Source organism: Lissotriton vulgaris, chromosome 3_1 (genome assembly GCF_964263255.1).
Source record: "Lissotriton vulgaris chromosome 3_1, aLisVul1.2, whole genome shotgun sequence".
NCBI classification, from domain to species: Eukaryota; Metazoa; Chordata; class Amphibia; order Caudata; family Salamandridae; genus Lissotriton; species Lissotriton vulgaris.
In genome coordinates this window covers 1,108,270,365-1,108,290,022 of record NC_141689.1, presented here as the reverse complement: position 1 = coordinate 1,108,290,022, position 19,658 = coordinate 1,108,270,365, and the positions used below count along the sequence as shown (strand labels likewise).

General features: G+C 42.7%; 1 protein-coding gene across 1 annotated transcript in view; it reads right to left on the bottom strand.

Annotated features, from left to right (window-relative positions):
• The window catches only part of MANBA (mannosidase beta), a 399,570-nt gene that overhangs the window by 270,210 nt on the left and 109,702 nt on the right, over positions 1-19,658 (bottom strand). The window contains exon 3 of the mRNA XM_086961579.1: positions 4,851-4,956. Within this exon, the coding sequence (XP_086817705.1) occupies positions 4,851-4,956 (106 nt within the window). The remainder of the gene's footprint in view (positions 1-4,850; positions 4,957-19,658) is intronic.

Genomic DNA, 19,658 nt, shown 5'->3' with positions numbered 1-19,658 from the left:
ATGTCTTCAGTGGAAATGGCAATTTGAGAGAAACGTCAATTTGACAGACCTCAGCCTGTCTGCGATATCGCTGTATTTTAAGCACAAGCTTCCTTGGCTGAGTGGGTCTCACCTAAGGCGCGATCTGTGGTGCGCTGCCCCCTACCAGGGAGAGGCGCTGTACAGAAAACAATCAGTGGTGCCCCGTGTGTGGCAGCCATTCGAAGCCTTGTGCAGTGCCAAGGGCTCAAATGGAATAACTCACCTTCCTTACACAAGGCAGGGGGCAGGAGGGGAGGTTTACGTCTTCATACAGGTAATAGGGAGCACATCTTTAGATTTGGGGAGAATTACCTGATGACCAGCTCGCACTGCCAGGCACAGGTGAAGAGACCTTGAAGCCTTGAGTGGTCCGTTTGGGTGGGCATCAGGTGATACCGTGTGAACAGAACCCTGCCAGTGGATGGCAGGAGGGGAGAGGGGAGACACATTGCGTGTCTTCACACATTGGGGACAGTGGCGTAGAACAGCAGGTTTACGGGCCGCGGACGTGCTACACTGTCCTTGGCTGAGGGGTACCTGCCTAATAGCGGCTGTGGTGGTGATGTGGGTACAGGACGGGTGGTGTTAGGGCACTAACATGGCATTGACTTGTTACATGGCAGCAGGGTGGTACAGGAGTGGAGGCGGTTATCTTTAAGAGTAAAGTCGGGCTCCGTGTGTTCATCTTGCGGAGTCTGGTGGTTTCTGGGTTTGAGCACACACCCTAGATGCAGCTATGCGGCACTCTTTGAAAGTAACATCTTGCAGGGTTGAAGGGGGCATGAAGATACAGGGCAGAAGGGAGGATGGCCGCCTTTTAAAGAGCAGAATCGGGCTCCGTATGTTCGTCTTGCAAATTCGGATAGTTTCGGGGTTCGGAGAAACATCTCAGGTGCAGACATGCGGCACTCTTGTTAGAGACAAGAGGGTACATGAGAGCAGGAAGCAAGGCTGCATTTAAAATAACAGCTTCGGGCTGTCTTTGTTTGTCCGGCACGAGTGCAAAGACGCTAGAAGAAAAGAAAAAAAAGTCAGCGAGTGGTGCGCGCAAACTTCGAAGAATTTACGGAATGCAGCAGGCATAGTGCGACCCGCTGCTCACTCCCGAGTTCCCTAGGCCAGGGGAGAGAGAAGGCGGGACATGCAACCGCCTTTGGCCAATTGCGTGCTGTCTTCCTAGAGAGATGCACGTAAGGGCCAATAGCGGGTGAGCAAAAAAAAACACACATACGAGCGTGTGGTCCGAGTTGGAAGTCCTTACTAGAAGCCTCGCAGAGCAGCGCATGCACGCTGGCTCAGGCAACACCTTAAAAGAGGTTTATACAGAGTTGGTAGCTTATGGGGAACAGAGGTCATAGTGCGCAAGTACCACAAACTGCTGGTGCATTGGTTACCAACAAAGGGTCGGGCAGTGCAAGACAGAGAATTGCTAAATGGTCACTGAAGCTGCAAGTGTATATGTTCAGAGCAGAATATGAGCTGGGAATTAAGAAAATGACAAAAGACTTTATCGAGCTTACCAAATGTGTCAGGGGAGCATGAAGAAGATGAAGATGACAATGTGGTGTCAAGTTCTGACAATCTAACAAGGGGCGCTGGTGCAGGCTTTACAGGATTTACACATACCACGAGCAAATCTGAAATCGTCTTCTTGGATGTCGTCATCACTGTCTCAGGGACTAGGCTAGTCACTAAAACTCATTGCAAGCCAATAGCCAAAAACAATCTTCTTGAGTTTACCAGCTTCCACCCCCGACCTCTTAAGGAGAATCTTCCATACGGGCAATACCTGAGACTTAGACGCAATTGTAGCACGCTGGAAGATTTCAAGGATCAAGCATCTGAACTAACTGTCAAACTAAAGGATAGAGGTTATCCAACCACGATTCTTAACAAGGGGTTTAAAAGAGCACGAAATCAACCTAGATGTGCACTGCTAGAGGACAAACCTGCTACCCAAGATACAATACCACTCACATGTGTGACTACTTTTAATAGCCTCTCCACTATTATGAAAAAAACTATCAACAAGCACTGGAAAATCATAAAATCTGCTAAAGCGGATTGGGACAAACCCCTTTTTTCATTCAAAAAAGGTTGAAGTCTCAAGGACGCTCTGGTCCATACCCGCCCCAAAGAGAGAATCCCAAGGAATCCCTCTGTGACAGAAACATGGGGCTTATCTCAAGTCATTGGCCATTACCCCTGCACAGATTGCAGTGTGTGCCATTTGACGGGAATAACAAAAACTCTTAACCTGGAACAAGGAAAGATTTGGACGCAGGTCTCACATACAAACTGCAACTCAACTAATGTTGTTTACTTAATCACGTGTCCGTGTGCCTTACGGTATATAGGCATGACTACTCGCAAAGTAAAACAATGCATCTGCGAGCATCGGAGCAACATTAGGTGCAAGAAAACCACTACCAAACTAAGCAGGCATTTTCTTTCAAACAACCATACGGCAAATGACATGAGATGGACAGTCATAGAAACAATCGCCGGTACAAATAACATCACAAATAGACTGTTTGAAAAGGAACAGCGATGGATTTATCATTTAGGTACTAATAAAGTGGGACTGAACGATGATATCCCATGGAATTCAGTGTTGAGATATTAATGATTCATTTGGTTTGATCAATTCTGTTCTGCAGGTCGATAACTCCGGTTCCCCCGGCAACATCTGACTCTTTATCCCCGTTGGTTACTCTATCCAAGCCTCGTTGTCAATACGTCCTACGCCCATCGGCGGTGTGACACATGCGTTCCAAGCCTCACACTGGCTTTCACCACGCCCACCCGGAAGTCTACCGACAACCTGAGATCCTCTTTAAAACACCCTGACCGACCCGGCCCTTCATCGTCGGGGTCCGGTTCTGAGGAGAAGCTAGGTGCTGAATCGGGTGGCTAGCGTTGAGGGCGTGAGTTCGCTACACATCATGCCACCTTCTACACAGAGCTAAGTAGCATTACAAGTAACTGTATCCAAACATCTGCTTCTTTTCCCGCAGGATGTGCCAGGTACGCTTCCACCCCCCTCCCGAGACCCATGGTGCAGTTAGCGCCAAATTTTAAAGTGAGATTTCTAACAGAGCTAACGAACTAGATGTGGGAAGGTCACTGACTTTTGGTCCATTGATCCCTCCTACGGAGTACTTTCACATTGTTTTTAAATTCCCTCCCTTTTTGCTATTTAGCATATTTTAGCACCCTTTTCACTCCACTTCCTGGAGCTAGTGGTATCACCCTTACAGGGTTATATGAATGGTGTTAATGTTAGCATTTAACAATTGAAACACCATTTTTGCCACAGTTTGGAGCACATTGGACAAACAATTGGATCCACAATTGTCATTGACTATCTGTCTATCTTGTGTGTTTGTTTTGTTTGTCTGTGTTTCTTTCCTCTACAGGTGCAGATAACATCCTAAATCAGGAGTATTGGGTTTGGGCCATTTTTTGCCCTCCCCTTCGTTTATCTTTTTGCACTTTTTTCACTTAAATTGTTTTTTCACTTTCACGTCATCAGGTGAGGGTGGACGATTAGAGAGTCCATACCGCCGATGTTACACTAGTCCTGATGAATGCCTAGGTAAACTTAAACCACTTACAAGGCTGAAACATGTTGACTGACTAATAATTTGAATTAATCCAATTCATTATCTTTGGCTGTTAATTCATACACATACAACCTTTTAATTGTGCCGTAGGGATCTATTAATAAATATTTTTTCAAGATACCCTTTAGACACGTTTTATTTGATATTCTTCACTGCACGCCATATCACACAACCAGCTCCGCAGTCTCCTGGCGTCGTAGCACACCAAGGAGGCACTCGGCCTCCGAGGTGGGGCCCTATGATGAAGCATGACACTGACCAGGTCGGTGTGTGAGGACTTTCTTATCCATCCGAATTGGATTGGCAAACTTGCTCCATCTCTGTGGCTTTAGAGACTCACACTAACCTCTCTTCTTTTGTTACACAGGCTTTACAGGACCACCAGGAGGGGGCTGAGGATTGAACAATATAGAACGTCCATGTGCTATGCAGGCAAAGTGTGTTGTGTTACATCTGACTGTCCCTATAGCCGCTGTTATGTTATGTAAATGTCTGGTATTGCCCACACTTTGGGGGGGGGGGGGGAGTAAAATTGAACATGTACTTGATAATGCTATGAGGAATAGATGATGCTGTGGTTTGTCTGTGGCTTAAAATCAATAAAATATGTTGTTTTTTTTTAAAGTGTTGATTGATTCAAGGGAGCAGTGGGGTCATCTGACTGGAATTTGCCAAAAGTGTTGCATGTGCCTGGATGGCTGTTGAAGTGTACGCGAGTGGAGAACAGCAGGAAGGTGAAGCCTCTGGGTTTGTAGTTGAAGTGCTGAAGAAGCAGAGCAAAATGCTTATTTGGGTGCAAGATTTTGTGGTAGGAGATTTGCAGATGGCTGTGCAGAGTACAGATTGTTTTCAACTATATGTGGTCGGGCTGGTCTATGGTTCTCGTGGTCTAGTGTACATGCTTGTTTTGCTGTTGGGTTTTAGTTTGTTATCAGGGAGATGTGCAGTATTTTCATGGGGTTACAGTAACTTTGTACATAGCTCCATCGAGCACTTGTCATGTCATGTGCTGTGCCATTGCATCGTTTGGTGAGCTGGACGTGAGTGATTCTAGAGTGATTGACAGTTGAGGGATGATCCTATTTGTCGTATGGATGCTTCTATCTTGAGCTTAATAGACATATCATACCTGCTTCTGTTTCAAAAGCACGTTTGCACAACACTAATTACACATAATGCATATTTAAATTCAGGGTTACTTACATATTTGATGAACATGTTGTCTGTTTTCCCAACAGTCACGTTATTGAGGAGTATTTCTGATACAGTGTCTATTCCTTCACAAATCAAATTCACTTTTTGCCATTGACTAAAAAAAAAGCAATGTGATAATATTGAAATTATAAGCTGAATGCGATTCATCAACTTGTTCCTGGGCTATATCACTAAACAGTGAAAACAGCTGGCGATTAATTTTTAATTTCAGTAATAATGATTTTCAATAAAGTAATGCATATAATAATTTCTCACTTGCTGTAGTAATGTATTTTTGGGCTGTGAGTATATAAAACGTACCAAATGATGCATGCTTCTAGCTTTGAAATCTTGTACTGGTAATATTTTTGCACTCTGAGCCTGAACGAAACCAGTTCCAGTAAGTCAGCTGGCGCCTGGAAAGATGGGAACTTAAATATTGGCAATACCTCTGCTCGTTTTGTTGCCCTCTTTTTTGCCTTTTCTGATCGTTTTCTGGTCATTTCTGCTCTTTGTTTGGCCTTTTCTGCACGTTTTTCTGCCCTGTTTTGCCTTTTCTGCTGGTTTTCTGCTCTCCGTTTTGTCCTTTACGCTCGTTTCTTCCCTCTTCCCGCCGTTTCCTAAAGACCTGGCTTTTTTAACATAGATCTACAAATGCGTATTGATTAATTGATTGATACCAAAAGGTAAAGCCATTGACTGACACTTTGCACAAAAAGAAACACTTCCCACCCACAGCCCACATGCTTTGCTCTTTTCTACTGGAGAACAAAAATACCATACCAACAAAACCTGATTGACCAGAGGAAATTTGAAAGCCAGCATAAATCTGAGTATTACATCCCCCTTTTGTTGGATTGAAAACGGACTTTGTAGTGATGGTTCCGCCTTAGTATTTGGGCGTACCTTTGAATCGGAGAGGTGAGTTAGCTGGAGAATCATCACTGCTCTGGATGCAAGCAGGTCTTATAACGCAAACACCAAAGCCCAGCGTTGCATGCACCTGGTGAGATCGGATGCCTGCAAGCAATGCACAGCCCAATCAAAGATTTCCTGAGTAAGCGACCTAAGGACAGCATGAGAAGCTGTGTGCCTCAGCCCATCGCTGCCCCTAATGAAATCAGCTATAGCATGTGGCCCGGCATGCCAACACCCCTGCCGCTGTATGTATCGTTCATCTTCAGATATATCAATGTTCCTGCCAGGCCCTTGTGCCTCCACTCCGCCTTACCATGCACCCTACTATTAGGCTGAGGACTTTGTGCCGGCACACTTAAATTGCCATACATCCCATTTGTGACTATGTTAACATCCAAAGGAGGACTATGTGTCTGCACCTATAGATTGTCATGCATCCTATCTGAAGCTGTGCCAATGAGATGCAGGGATGCCTGCACCCCCTCTATCACTGTGCATTCTTTTTCAGCGTTGTTGTCCTGGTGAAACCCAAGTGCATACATCCATAGAGTGCTATATTCTTCGAGCAAATTTGGCATCTGTGATCAGCAACAGTGTTGCAATCCACGCCTTGTTGCTGTGAACTCCCACGTCAAGTAGCTGCTCAGCACGACATCGTGGGTGCCAACCAAGCAGGCCATGGTGCGTCACCCAAAGGAAACAGGGTACACTGAAGAAATTACCCAGGCACTTACCATGTTGAAGTAGTCAAAGGTTTTGAAAAATTAAAAAAAATATGTATATATGCTGGCAGTGCCAAGCATATTACCACCTGTATGTCCACCATTCTTTTCATGGCGGGGACCCTGCCATGGGGAGGGTGTCAGACATGCAGGTAAGGGGACCCTAACAGGGCCCGTGGCCGAATTTGGTCCTGGGGGTGCGTTTGGGGGGCCACATGTTGTGCCCCCTAGAACTGCACCCTCATTCCTGCACGGTGGGCCATGCATAACACGGTGCATGGTGTCCATGCACAACATGGTGCATGCCACACCATGCAGTAACATGCTGCAGGCACTCTCACGGTGGTGGTATGCTGTTCAGGCTCTTCTATGAGCCTAGCATATCTGCTGCCGTGAGACTGCTGCCACACCGCCCACCCACCCTGGATTACACTCATTATCTGGCAGGCGAGCTTATCACAGACTTGGAGGTCTTCCTGGGAGCGCTGTGGTGGCGGTCCATTGGAAGACCACCAAAGTTGTAATAAGACCCTTAATCCGGTGTAAATCTTCCAATCGTTATGGAATTGAACCCCTCCCCTGGAACAAGAAGCAGATGATGGGTAAATTGACTAGTCAGAATAGTGATTGCCACTGCTGAAGGCGGCCACTGAAATGGGGTGGCCATGATCCCAGCCAATACCGCTTTGAAAAAAATTGTTGGCTGGCCACCTCACTGAAAGTAAAGGTTCAGGGGGGGGGGCTAATATATTGACATGGAATACAACAGCTTGAGCACCAAACACTAAAGAGAGAAGTGGGACTAATATTCTTAGCCAGACAAGACCAGGACTTTTGCAGGGAAATAATATGGTGGGTAACAACTATGTGTTTCTGGGCAGAGGGAGATACATGGTAGAGGTATACATTCAGGGTTCAAATAAGGGTCCCAAATGGTTGGAATCATAGCCCTTACATCTCTTCCACTGATGGTTACCCAGACGTGAAATGCCCGGGGGGTTGTTACGCAGTAGTGCATGGAGACTGGAACGGGTAGAAGATAACAGTGCATTTGTTGTACTTCCCACAGCGATTACAGAACAGACAACCATGTTGAAAAATATGTAGAAATGGACAGTACACTCCATGGATACACTCATTTTTATAGGTTGGAACCTCACCCTCACAATGCTGAAGGAAACGGACAGAATTACCCTGACTAATCAGACAGGTATGAAAGATAAGCATCTCAAAAAATTCACAAAAGCTCTAGGGGAGTGGAAGCTCAGGATGAAGGCTCATCCTGCCACAAACAATACCCATACATGCCTAACGGCATGAAATCACCCTCTAGACTGGACTACATTCTGGTGCCTTTGACACAGGGAGGAAGATACACATAGTTTCTGCCAAGGGAAATATAAGACCCCTCCCCATTATGAACTAGGCGTGGCACTTCAACCATTTTAAGATGGTGGTAGTGAAGAGTGGACCCCTGGGAGCTGAAAAACTGGGACATCAAGAAATAAGTCATCAAATCCACAAAACTCTTTTTCATGGAAAACATAGGGATGGTGCAGTCAGGTGTGGAGATTTGGGAGGCATTCAAATCCGCCACTGGGGCAGCTTATGGCCATCACTACTGGCAGGCGTAGAGAAAGCGCCAAATGAGTGCTAGACCGGGAATACTGGCTGCGGCATTCGGAAGTGGTGTATATACAACTACTAAAGGCCAATCTAGCCTAATGTATTGCTCTAGTCTAGACCGAGATGAGTAGAGGCGACTGGTGGAGAGGCAAGACACCAAAAACCACACAAGGTGGACAACAAAGCAGACAATGTGAGGAAGGACAGAGGTGAGGCCGATGGGTAAAAATGAAAGGGAATGGAGCAGAGGAATCATCAAAATGGATAGAGCTGTATTCCTCGAACACCACAGACTTGGATATTCCTTTGACAAGATGCGAATATTTGTGGGGTAATCCCAACTCCTGGCCTGCCCCGAGAGGATAGAGTACAGCTAGATTTAAATACTTACGGACTAGATCTCACAGAGGTGGTTAGACATCTTGAAATTTGGAAAACCCAGGAGCCTAACGGCCTACCAACTGGGTTCTTTAAATGCTTAGGGGAGAGTCTGGGAGGGCTGCTCAGGTACATGCAGTACAACGTTCTGAGGGAAGGGCGCTTACAATGGGACTTCAGGACAGCCACTTTCACACTCATTCATAAAAAAGGTAAACCGCTGGAGGAGTGCACAGACCTATTTTGCTGCTCAATGTTGAAGGCAACATCTTGGCAAAAGTACTGGCTAATCCCGTGTTTCACATGTTTGATAAACTAATATCAGTAGAATGGATTTATGCCCCACAGATCCACATGTCTTAATCTTAGTAGCCTGCATGGATGTTTGACTAGATTGGACATAATACAAGATCCTGCAGTACGACTGGCTTTAGCTGCCAAAAAGGTATTAAACTTACTGGAGTGGTAGTGCCTGATGGCAGAGGAAAATGGGAAAGCAAATGAGGCTTCCTATCTGAATGTTTGTCCTGGATTGAGCTGCTGTATACCAAACCAATCGCTAGAGTTTCGGTCAATGGTATGATCTCAGGGGAGTTCACCTTGGCCGTGCTCTGGGATAGCACTGCCTACTCTCCCTTTTGTGTATTTTTTCTTTAAGCAGTTTATGTGCTTTGTGCATTCCGTTTTACTGATGATTGGTGCAAATTTTGCTAGCTTCATTACTAATGTAACTTTTACTATATTTAGATAAATAAATATGTTGGAAAGGCCAAAAAAAAAGAAAAAAAAAAGAAATGACCCAGGCACTTTGTGCATTAAGAACAACGGGAAACAGACATTGCATTTGACTACTTGATTGGTAAACCGCAATTGTGCGTCTTGTTGAATGCAAATAAGGCCAACAGACGGTACAGGCGAGTTACATTGTAAATAGATGCAAACTCGGAAGTATTGTTAATACCATAAACTTCTTAAAATTATTACACATAATATATATTAGAAAACATTTCTTGAATAAAACAGTCGTTGGGAGGGAGACCTGGCCTACTTAAACGTGCTCTGCACAAGACGCTCCAAGAGTAAACTCTGATTGCTCATCTTCCCTACCCACTAAAAGTAAAAGGGCATACTCAGAAACTGACTTTCCAGTTCCTCTTTTTTTTTAATCAAATTTAATTGAGTTTTTCAACATACACGAAAATAATGACATTTTTGTTAAGTGCATTAAAGTGTATTTTGATAGCCGAAAGAATGATAGCGGGCAATGGCTCACAAACTAATGTCCTTCCAAAACGTGAGAGCATTGTTTCCAATGGGGTGCAGTATTGCTGGTCATCTGGTTGCCCCTGTGGCGGTGCACACAGGGTCAGTGATCAGATCACCCTGCACTAATATTGAGCCACTGCTAGACCCATTTCCAAGCATCTTGAGGGTCAGTGAAAAATTGGCCCGCTGCTCAGCAATGATCTTTTATTTTGTAGAAAAAAATGATGGCATGCCTAATTCCTATCTCTTGCAGTTTTTTAGACAGACCGAAAGGACACTTGTTTAAGTTGCACTGCCAAAGTGTAATCTGTAAAAATCATTACATTGGCAGCACCAAAGGAGTAGGAGTCTTTCATCCGTTTCTGTATCCAGGCCCAAGATAACGCGGGTGGCCTCCAATCGTAGTGACTTATCACATCACATCTTCACTACACACGATTCCTGAATACCAACAGGAAGCTCTGAATTACCACCGTATTTAAATTTATATACACATCAGTATTGGTTGTATCACGTTTACCTGGAAGCAAGACATCCCAACCTTTCGAAGGAATCGTTTTATAATCTCCCACAGCGCTTTATACCCGATCGAGCATCCAATATTTATTGTCTTGACCCACCAGGAAATAAACACCTTCACGAAGAACTTTCTAAGAAATAGGAGCTTATCGTTTCCTGTTTTCATACAATCCATGGATTCTTATTGAAGTTACCGCTATATGCAGTGATTTTTTAGCTAAGAATTAGAATATTTACAATTTTTGTGGCTCCTGAAGAAGGCGTGTCCCACGACGAAACGCGCGTCGACTTTATTCGCCACTTCCTGTCTGGTTTCTATGGATAGAAACTGATAAAATGTTTATTTGTTGATGATTATTGTTTTTAGTACAATGTATCATTTCTGATTTTATTCTTCCCTTATCATAGAGCTTATATTGTGTAATAAACTATAATTTTTAAATGTGTTTATTAAATTTACGTTTTATTTTAGCTTTCTCCTTTTGACCTGTTTTTGCTGTCATTTCATGCCTTATGTTTTCCAGTGCGTTACTGCCTAGGAATTTTTTTACATACACACTTCAAAAGAGTAGGATCCCTTTCATCCTGGCAGCTTCGAGGCCCTTGTCGCAGTCTCAATAACTTAGAAGTTTCACAACAGTGAGCCTGGGTGGTGGTCAGCAGGCCAGGATCCTATGTACTCGCTCTAATACAAAGTAAGGTGAGATCTCAGTTTTAAACCAGGTTTTGATAAAGTCCATGGTGCTTGGCCCTTCAGAATTCACAAGGAGGCCCCATTTTTCTGAGTTAATCCATCTGGCCGATCATTTAGTGTCTACTCCCCTCCCCTCAAGATATCGAATAAGGTCAGTGAGTTGTTACATCAGCCGAGACAGATCTGCTGCCCAGGGGAGCAGTTCTTGCAGCTCACTTTTATTGTGTTGCTCCTTTACGCACAGTCTGCATTGGTCCTCTCTCAAAAGACCCAAGTTTGGAGCCTCTGCATCAATCTTATACTCTAGGGTGGCCCTGAATTCGTAATGGCCTCCAGGAACTCATTCAGTTTGTTTTGGGTGCCACTAGCCTAGAGGATCACATAGTACTTCCTCATCCATTGCTCAATCAATTGCCGCAGACATGGAGGGCTTCATTTTAGGATCTGGGGCCTCCTCCTTCATGCCTGATTCTACCCATGCTGACACACCGAGGCGTGAATTTTGGAAAGAGGAGAGGCTGCTGCAGACGCGACTCCCGAGGTCGGTAATCCGCGACTGTGACCGCGGCACCTGAATAAAGGATCGGCAACCGACAATTGGCAACCCCGGCGGCTAGCACAGCTGTTGTAGGTCTAGTTGTTATGTTGGTCTTTCTTCCCATTGGTCACTCAGCACGTTCGAGCCATAGAATGTTAATAGGTATTTAAGGTGACGTCACTCCTACTCAGACAGTGCTGTTCCGTGACTCTGCGAGGTCACTACTTCCCCCGACAAGCTCTTATTCTTGAGAATAACCTTACAAGTGAACAGTAGCGGTTCCTGTGTTTTATTACCTTCATTGACACTACATTTTGGCGACGAGGGACGGGACAAATATTATTCAGAGCTTGCTGCTGGAATTTTCTTCAAGAAGATTTTACTTCATTTTGAGGCAACTGTTTAGTTTTCCTTTCAATTAAGGAGGCATTCCCTAAATATAATTCTGCCTCTCTCCTTTGTATTGAGCTGTTCGAGGTTGAAGCTGACGAGTCTATAAGTATTTCGAGCGAGTAAGAATTTTAGAGGATTTCTGGAAGCGGAGAAGCCGAACAAAGATATCTAACAGGCAAGTGAGGATATTGTGTTTTGTTTGTGTAGATGGTTAACATACACATAAACCGATCCGTGTATGTGTTGCAATGGATGTCGGAGTTTGGCAGTTCAGTGTAATCGTGGTTGCTGAGGTGTCAGGCGGATGACGGTTGGAATCGTTAGTTGACAGTTTGTTAACTGTCAACTGTCAAGCCTCAGCTGACGCACGCACGTCATCCTCAGTCTCCGATAGCCATAGTTCAATCATCCGGGTTCCCAAGCCGCGTGAGTATGTCATTGCGTCTTGACGTTAGTACGCGACGCCATTTTGGATCAGCGTTTTCTTGATCATTATCGTGTTTCCTTCAAGTTTATTGAAACTGTTCGCTTTGGCATTTCTTCGAGACTCACTATAAAAGGAGTTTAAAGGTAAACGAGTGTTAGTAGATGTACAACGAGGTATTTAAGGTTCAAGGAGTCAAATAATTCAATTCCTTGTGACTTTTATTCGAAGATCACTCGCTTGGAGACTTTCAGCAGACTAATTTTCATTGCACGTTAGTGTTAAACTTACACTATAATTTTGGCATATTTGTGTTCTTCACACTTTTCATTATAGTATATAAAACGGTAATTATACTGCAACAAAATTGATTTTTTATTTAAGAAGGAGACTTTATATGAAGAAAAAGTCATGGCCAGTGAAAATAATTTTAATGCTCCAGCTAATTTCCTTGATATTCCAGGTAAACCAGTAATGAAATGGAGAAACTGGTACAGGGCTTTTTAGAATGATCTTGTTGCAATTAATGGCAAGAAATACGAGCCTGAACACAAAAAAGCAATTCTTTTTGGTCTTCTTGGTTTTGCTGGCCAAGAAATGTTTGACAGCCTTCCAGAATACGAGCCTGAACCAGGACAGTTTATTCCCCTGGATGAATTTCAGGAGGCTGTGAAAAGACTAGAAAAGCAGTTTGACGAACCAGAGAACATTATGGTTGGCAGACATCGCTTTGCGATGAGGAAACAGTCAGAGACAGAAAATGTAGAAGAGTATATTGGTAGTTTGAGGGTGTTAGCCACCAAATGTAGCTTTGGCGAGTTAGTTGATGTATACATACGTGATCAATTTTTTTTCCACTGTTTTGAGCACCAAATTCAGGAGCGTTTGCTTGCTTGTAAAAATCCTACGTTATCAGAAGTCATCGATATTGCCAAGGGTATTGAACGTTCACTTGAAGGCAGAAAGGAACTAGCTAGAGCAAATGAATCTTCAAGTTCAAATGTTTCATATGTTAATGACAAAAGAAAGAAAGAATTTGGTTCACGTAATTCATACAGGTCAAATTATAATTATATTTCTTCCCATGTTCTTTGTTTTAGATGTGGTTCATATAACCACAAAGCAGATTCTTTGAATTGTCCAGCTATTGGAAAGAAATGCATCAGATGCCAGAAGGTAGGGCATTTTGCAAGCGTGTGTGGCAATTTTGGACAAAAACGCAATATTAGAACTAAAATTAATATTGTTGATGACTTTAATGAGGATATGTGTTCCAATATCATTTTAGCTCTAGGCGATTCTGACAAAGAGATTAAAGGTCCCAAGGAGTTGCTCATTTTGGAGAAGTCGAACTCAGTATTATGGCGGATTCTGGGTCGCCCATCACGATAATTTCTGACAGAAAGTATTTGAAATATTGGCCTAATGTTGATCTGTTGCCCTCTGATGTAAACCCAAAAGCATTTGGGGAATTTGACATTAATATGTTCGGATATTTTGAAGAAGTGTTAAACATCAAGGGTAGATGTATAAATACAAAAATATATGTAGCAGAACGTGGAAGAGATATTGTAGGATGGAGAGATCTTGCCAAATTGAAAATAATTCTCAAACCCGGATCAGATGATCCCATCGTATTAGATGAGGGTTTCATATCTCTTGTTTCTATTTCCTCAGAATTCTGTAATGATTTAGCAGCAATTTTGAGTAAGTATAATCCACTATTTGAAGATCGGATAGGGTGTGTGAAGGGTTTTGTACACAAAATTATACTAAAGAAAAATGCTGTTCCAATCAGACACAAAGTTAGGCCTGTACCATTGTCGGTTCGTGATGAGTTACGAGTCTTATTGGAAAAACTCGTCAGTAAAGAAGTAATAGAACCGGCTGATTCAGCTGAATGGATTTCTGGGATTGTTTTAATTAAAAAGAAAAGTGGAGAGTACCGTCTATGTGCCGATTTAAGGTCGTTGAATAGAAATATATTAGTGGATTGTTTTCCCCTTCCCAAAATCCAGGAGATATTAGCCAACACTGCTGGTTCTAAATATTTTTCTCTCATCGATCTTAAGTCGGCATACCACCAGGTTAAACTGGATGATGATTCAAAACTATTAAGTACTTTCGTCACACCACTAGGTGCTTACAGGTATGTTCGCTTACCATTCGGATTGGCATCTTCTGCCAGTGTTTTTCAGAAACTTATGGAAAACATGTTTGGTGAAATCAAAGGAGTTCAGAAGTTCCAAGATGATATATTGATTCACGCAGATAAAGAAAGTAAGCACAGTGTGATTTTAGATATGGTGTTGAATAAGTTGCAAGAGAGAGGTATGACAGTGTCTAGAGACAAATGCACATTTTTGAAAACGGAAGTGGAATATTTGGGCCATGTTCTAAGCGCTGAGGGAATCAAACCCAAATTGAATTTGATAAAAGCTATTACCGATAAACCTAATCCCGAAGGGAAAGACTCATTGAGATCATTTTTAGGTCTCGGTGAGTATTATTCACGGTTTATTGAGAATTATTCCGGGATGATTGAGCCTTTGAGGGTACTGTTGCGCAAGGGCCAACATTTTGAGTGGAATGAACAGCAGGATAATGCACTTAAAGAGATCAAAGAAGCTATTGTGAAAGCACCTATGTTGAAACCATACGACGCTAATGGCGTTAATATAATTACAGTTGATGCAAGTTCTGTGGGAATTGGTGCCGTGTTCACGCAAAGAGTTGGTAAGCACACTCACACTGTAGCTTTCATTTCTCGCAGGTTGAACGACACAGAAAGGAATTACAGCACCATTGAGAGGGAAGCTCTCGCCTGTGTATGGGCTGTTGAAAAATTAAAAATGAGCATTTGGGGTAAAGAGTTTGAACTGATTACGGACCATAAACCTCTCACCTTCATGTGTGACGGGTATGGCAAAGGCAATGGAAAAGCATCAGCTAGATTGGTGAGGTTATTGGCTAATTTGCTGGAATCAAATTTTACAATCAAACACATTGCTGGTAAATCTAATATCAGAGCAGACTTTCTATCTCGCTTACCGAAGTACAAAAAGAAGATGATACTGAATGTGTTGTGTCAAATTTTGATATTGTCCAACAGGCTAACTTGATTATTTCAGAAAAAGAATGGGTGGATGCTATGAGTAAAGATTCAGTTATGGTAAATGTTAAAAGGTACATGTCTACATCTTGGCCACCGGTTCGAAATCTTCCGTCTGATTTGAAAACTTTTTTGCATGTTGCTAATGAGTTGAATATTTTCAATGGTTTCCTTAGAAGAGGAGATTTACTTGTTCCCCCCTCTACCATTAGAAGCAAATTAATTTCAGCGGCGCATAAATCGCATTTAGGAGCTACGATGACCAAAAAGAATACTGAAGGAACACTACTGGTGGCCCGGTATGGACCTTGATGTTAATCTTTTCGTTGAAAGATGCGATATTTGTATCAAATCTGAGAAACATTGGAAGCTGAGGACACAAGAAATGCAACTTGTATCGATTCCCAACACTGCGTGGTTCAAAATCGCAATAGACATGGCTGGACCATTTCAACTACTTGGACATGATTCTAGATTTTTAATTGCAGTGAGTGATTATTACTCAAAATTGATTTATCACAAATTTGTCAGTACCATAGACTCTGATGCAGTCATAGACTTCCTTCGTTCTTGCTTTTCCATAGAAGGGAATCCTCGAATCATCGTTTCCGATAACGGGAAACAACTAACTTCAAACAAAATTACCAATTTCTTCAATCTACACAGTGTTCGCCAAGAGAAGACTCCATTGTACTCCCCAAGGTCAAATGGACAAATTGAGAGGGTCAATCGCTTCCTCAAGGATGGAATTCAACTAGCTTTGGCATCCAAATTACCAGTCAAAGACTTTGTGCAAGAAAGAGTTTTCTCTTACAATACCACGCCCAACAGCACCACAGGATTTTCCCCTTTCTTTTTAATGAGAGGAAGAAGAGGTGACAAAGACATTGTTCCTAAGTTTGATATGTCAGAAGGCACATTGCCTTCAACCATTGTTGTTAATGACGATCAGTTACAAGTCAAAAAGAAGATTGTGGATTGTCAGTTAAAATCCAAGCAGTATCATGACAAGGTACACAGGGCCATAAACAAGGACTTCAGCAAGGGCGATTGGGCTTTAGTCACTAAACCTAGTGGTCATCTTGTAGTGTAGTTTCTATATTCCCAATAGGTTCTGCGCATTGGAATAATATAAACAGCAGTGTAGACGTAGGACTGAGGTCGACTAGGTCTCTACTGACTATATTAGACTTAATTAGTTTTGCCAGCTAGCTTAGAGGTCACTAGAAACGTTCTTGAATGTTCAGGAAAGAGTTACCTCTCCGGATTTAGACAAGAAGGGATTAGCTTCTGACAACCATATAAACATGACAACTTTGCTCCCTCAGAAAAGAGTGTATCTCTAAAGTCGTGTGAAAACAATAGGCAGCTATTTCACTCAGTCAACCGTGCATACTTAGTTTCACCAGAGTGCAGAGAAATAGAGAGACAGGCGTTTTCAATAAAAGGTGGTATTTATTGAACAGTCTTCTTTCTCATGCAAGAGAAATGAATTGCCACAATTGCAATACTTATCATAAAGTAAAGTGTGTACAGTAAAAGTAGTATTATGAAATAATACTGTAAAAGCATTGATATGGTTTCTTAGCCATATGATACTTTAAAATAGATAAAATATATACATACATAAAAACATTGACTAACGTACTCAACTGGTGCTTCTAACTACGCCTACCCCGGTGTACCTGACCTAAGCCTAATACTTGGGAAGGAGTAAGTAAGTAGCAGTTTAAGTTAGGTTGGTTAAGTTGGTTTTGCCAAGAATCTGAATCAAGAATTCTCTTAAGGGTTTAGTCAGCTCCGTACCTTGGTAATAGAATGTGGGAAGTCTGGTATCTCTTTCTTCAGGACTCGATTTCCCAGCAACCCGCAAGGGTGGCTGGAAACACCGGAGCTGGATTTTCTCGGCTGGAGAAAAAGACAGCGTCTCTCTCAGTGTGTCAAACGGGAGGGGCGGCTTCCGTGGGCTCTCGCATCAGCTGGGCTCTCGGGCAAGTAGATAGCCGCTCTGCTCCAAACCACTGTGTGTTTGCTTAAGGCAACTGTTGGTATATTTATACCTGAAAGGTGCTGGGTTTGACGTAAGGTTGGACATAAGACGTCACTAGGAACTAACAGTTCTTTCTGGACTCCAGGAGTTCTTGTTCAAATCAAAACAAAAGCAGGGGGGGATTTCCCGGGCTGCTGGAGGCTTGGTTTGTTTAAAGAACTCGTTGTACTTTCTAGGAGTCTAGGGGAGTAGCCTTGCCGTATTTGAACCGCATGGGCTATTACTAAATATGGATATGATTCTCATGCCTTTATAAGGATATAGTTTGTTATAACCACATAAGGGCATAAATCGGGAATATCGAATTAGGGTCCTAGATAGAAACACAACACCCACTCCACAGATTAATGTCCATCATTACTAAAAACTAAGCAATAGTAAACATATAACGATGCATGTGTGTTTTCCAACCCACCCCAAAATACATATTTCGCATTTGAAATGGTATATGGTAAATACAAGAAAATGAGTATTGGTACTGTACGCTTTTCAAGCAGTGTCATCATTCCATTAAATGCATGTATATATCAGCTGAATGAATTGCGAAAATTACACATGAAATGGCTCTGAATAAAGAAAAGAAGGTTGAGACCATTCCATCACATATTTATACTAAATGCTGTATATGTGCTAGAGGCTGAGGTAAAATATTGTCTCCAGTATCCTAAAAATAGAAGCTCTGTTCTCTAAGAATAGTTCTACTTTAAGCAGAGTACCATGTGCCAAAAAAAAGGTAAATATTTTGGAAAATGGAAAAAAATAATTTCGCTTTCAGGGGAAAAAATAGTTCCAAATGTTTTCATTAGCTTTGTTTATCAAAACTTAAGGCCGAATTCAGAGTTCAGGGAACGCTGTGTGCTCATTGTTTTTAAAAGTTATTCTCGTTGACTGGAGAGAACATCATATCAGACAGACTCGCCAAAAATTGGTCTACAACATCAGGTGAAAGTTGGACCAAGTTTGAAAATACTGCAGCTGTGCAATTCTGTGCGTGATTGCTATCATCGATGTTTGGATCAGCAATGCTCACAGAAGGTTGTACCTGTTTGGTGCTTCTTTCCTCTCATACCTCACCGTCACCTACTCGTAGTGGTGAAGTCTCAACGAATGCCGTCATCAGAATAGGTAGCCGCTGGGGACAACACGATGCATGAGTCGTTACAGGACCTAGCAAAGTATCGATATCCATTGGTACTGCTGATGGTAGTGTAAGACAGACGTCCAACACACATTCTTCTCCGCATAGCAGACATCGTAGCACAGGTAAGATGCAATCCTGCCAGATTGGTCTGAATGAAAGAAACCAGGTTGTACTCAGATCTCTTAGCCGGGCCAATCCGAGGACCTTAGTGATACGGTCTCAGTATTGTATTGCTAGGATCGTTTCTTCCATCGTTGCTGGAGTCTTATCTGTGGATTTGCTTGCCATATCGGAGCAGAAGGAACAAAAATAAAATTCCTGCCACGAGTCCCAAGATTAAGGGTAGGCCGCCAAAGAAAGAATGGACGAAATTCGGGAAGATGCCCAGAACTGTTTCAAAGGGTGCTAACAGTCCCGAAAAAACTGTCTTAAATACATGTGCGATGCCACTAGTATCAGACATGTTTAAGATTTGGCTTAACATTTCTTCGAAATGCACGGGGCAATTTGTCGATAAAAGGGAATGTATCTCTGCCGATGTCCTTGCCACTTGGAGATCATACGTTTCTTTGGATGACGTTAAAGGCACAGTTGTCTGTAAAAGAATAGACTTCATTCTGCTTAAAGTATCAATTCGAATAGAAGAGATATTCAAGGAAGGCCATAACGCATCCTCCATGTCTGGATTGATGTGTGGATACAATACTTGTATACAGCAAACGACCCTGAAAGTAACGGTCACGAGATAGGCTTTCCCTGGCACCATTCCACAACAGCTATGGTCTGCCGTTAGAAAGTTGTCTAAAAAATGGCTCTATCTGCTTTGCAGGTGTGCCATGCAGGTGACATGAAAGGTTATTTGAAGACCCTTCGCAGGCTCCATGCAAGTTAATACCTTGACACAGAAGTGTACCGCTTAGTGATTTTTTACAATTGTTACCACTAAGGAATACCTCCTTTTCCCCTTCACTATAACATTTGTGTGTATAAGGTAAACCCCAGGTTGATTTGATGTATCCTTTACCCAACCTTTCAT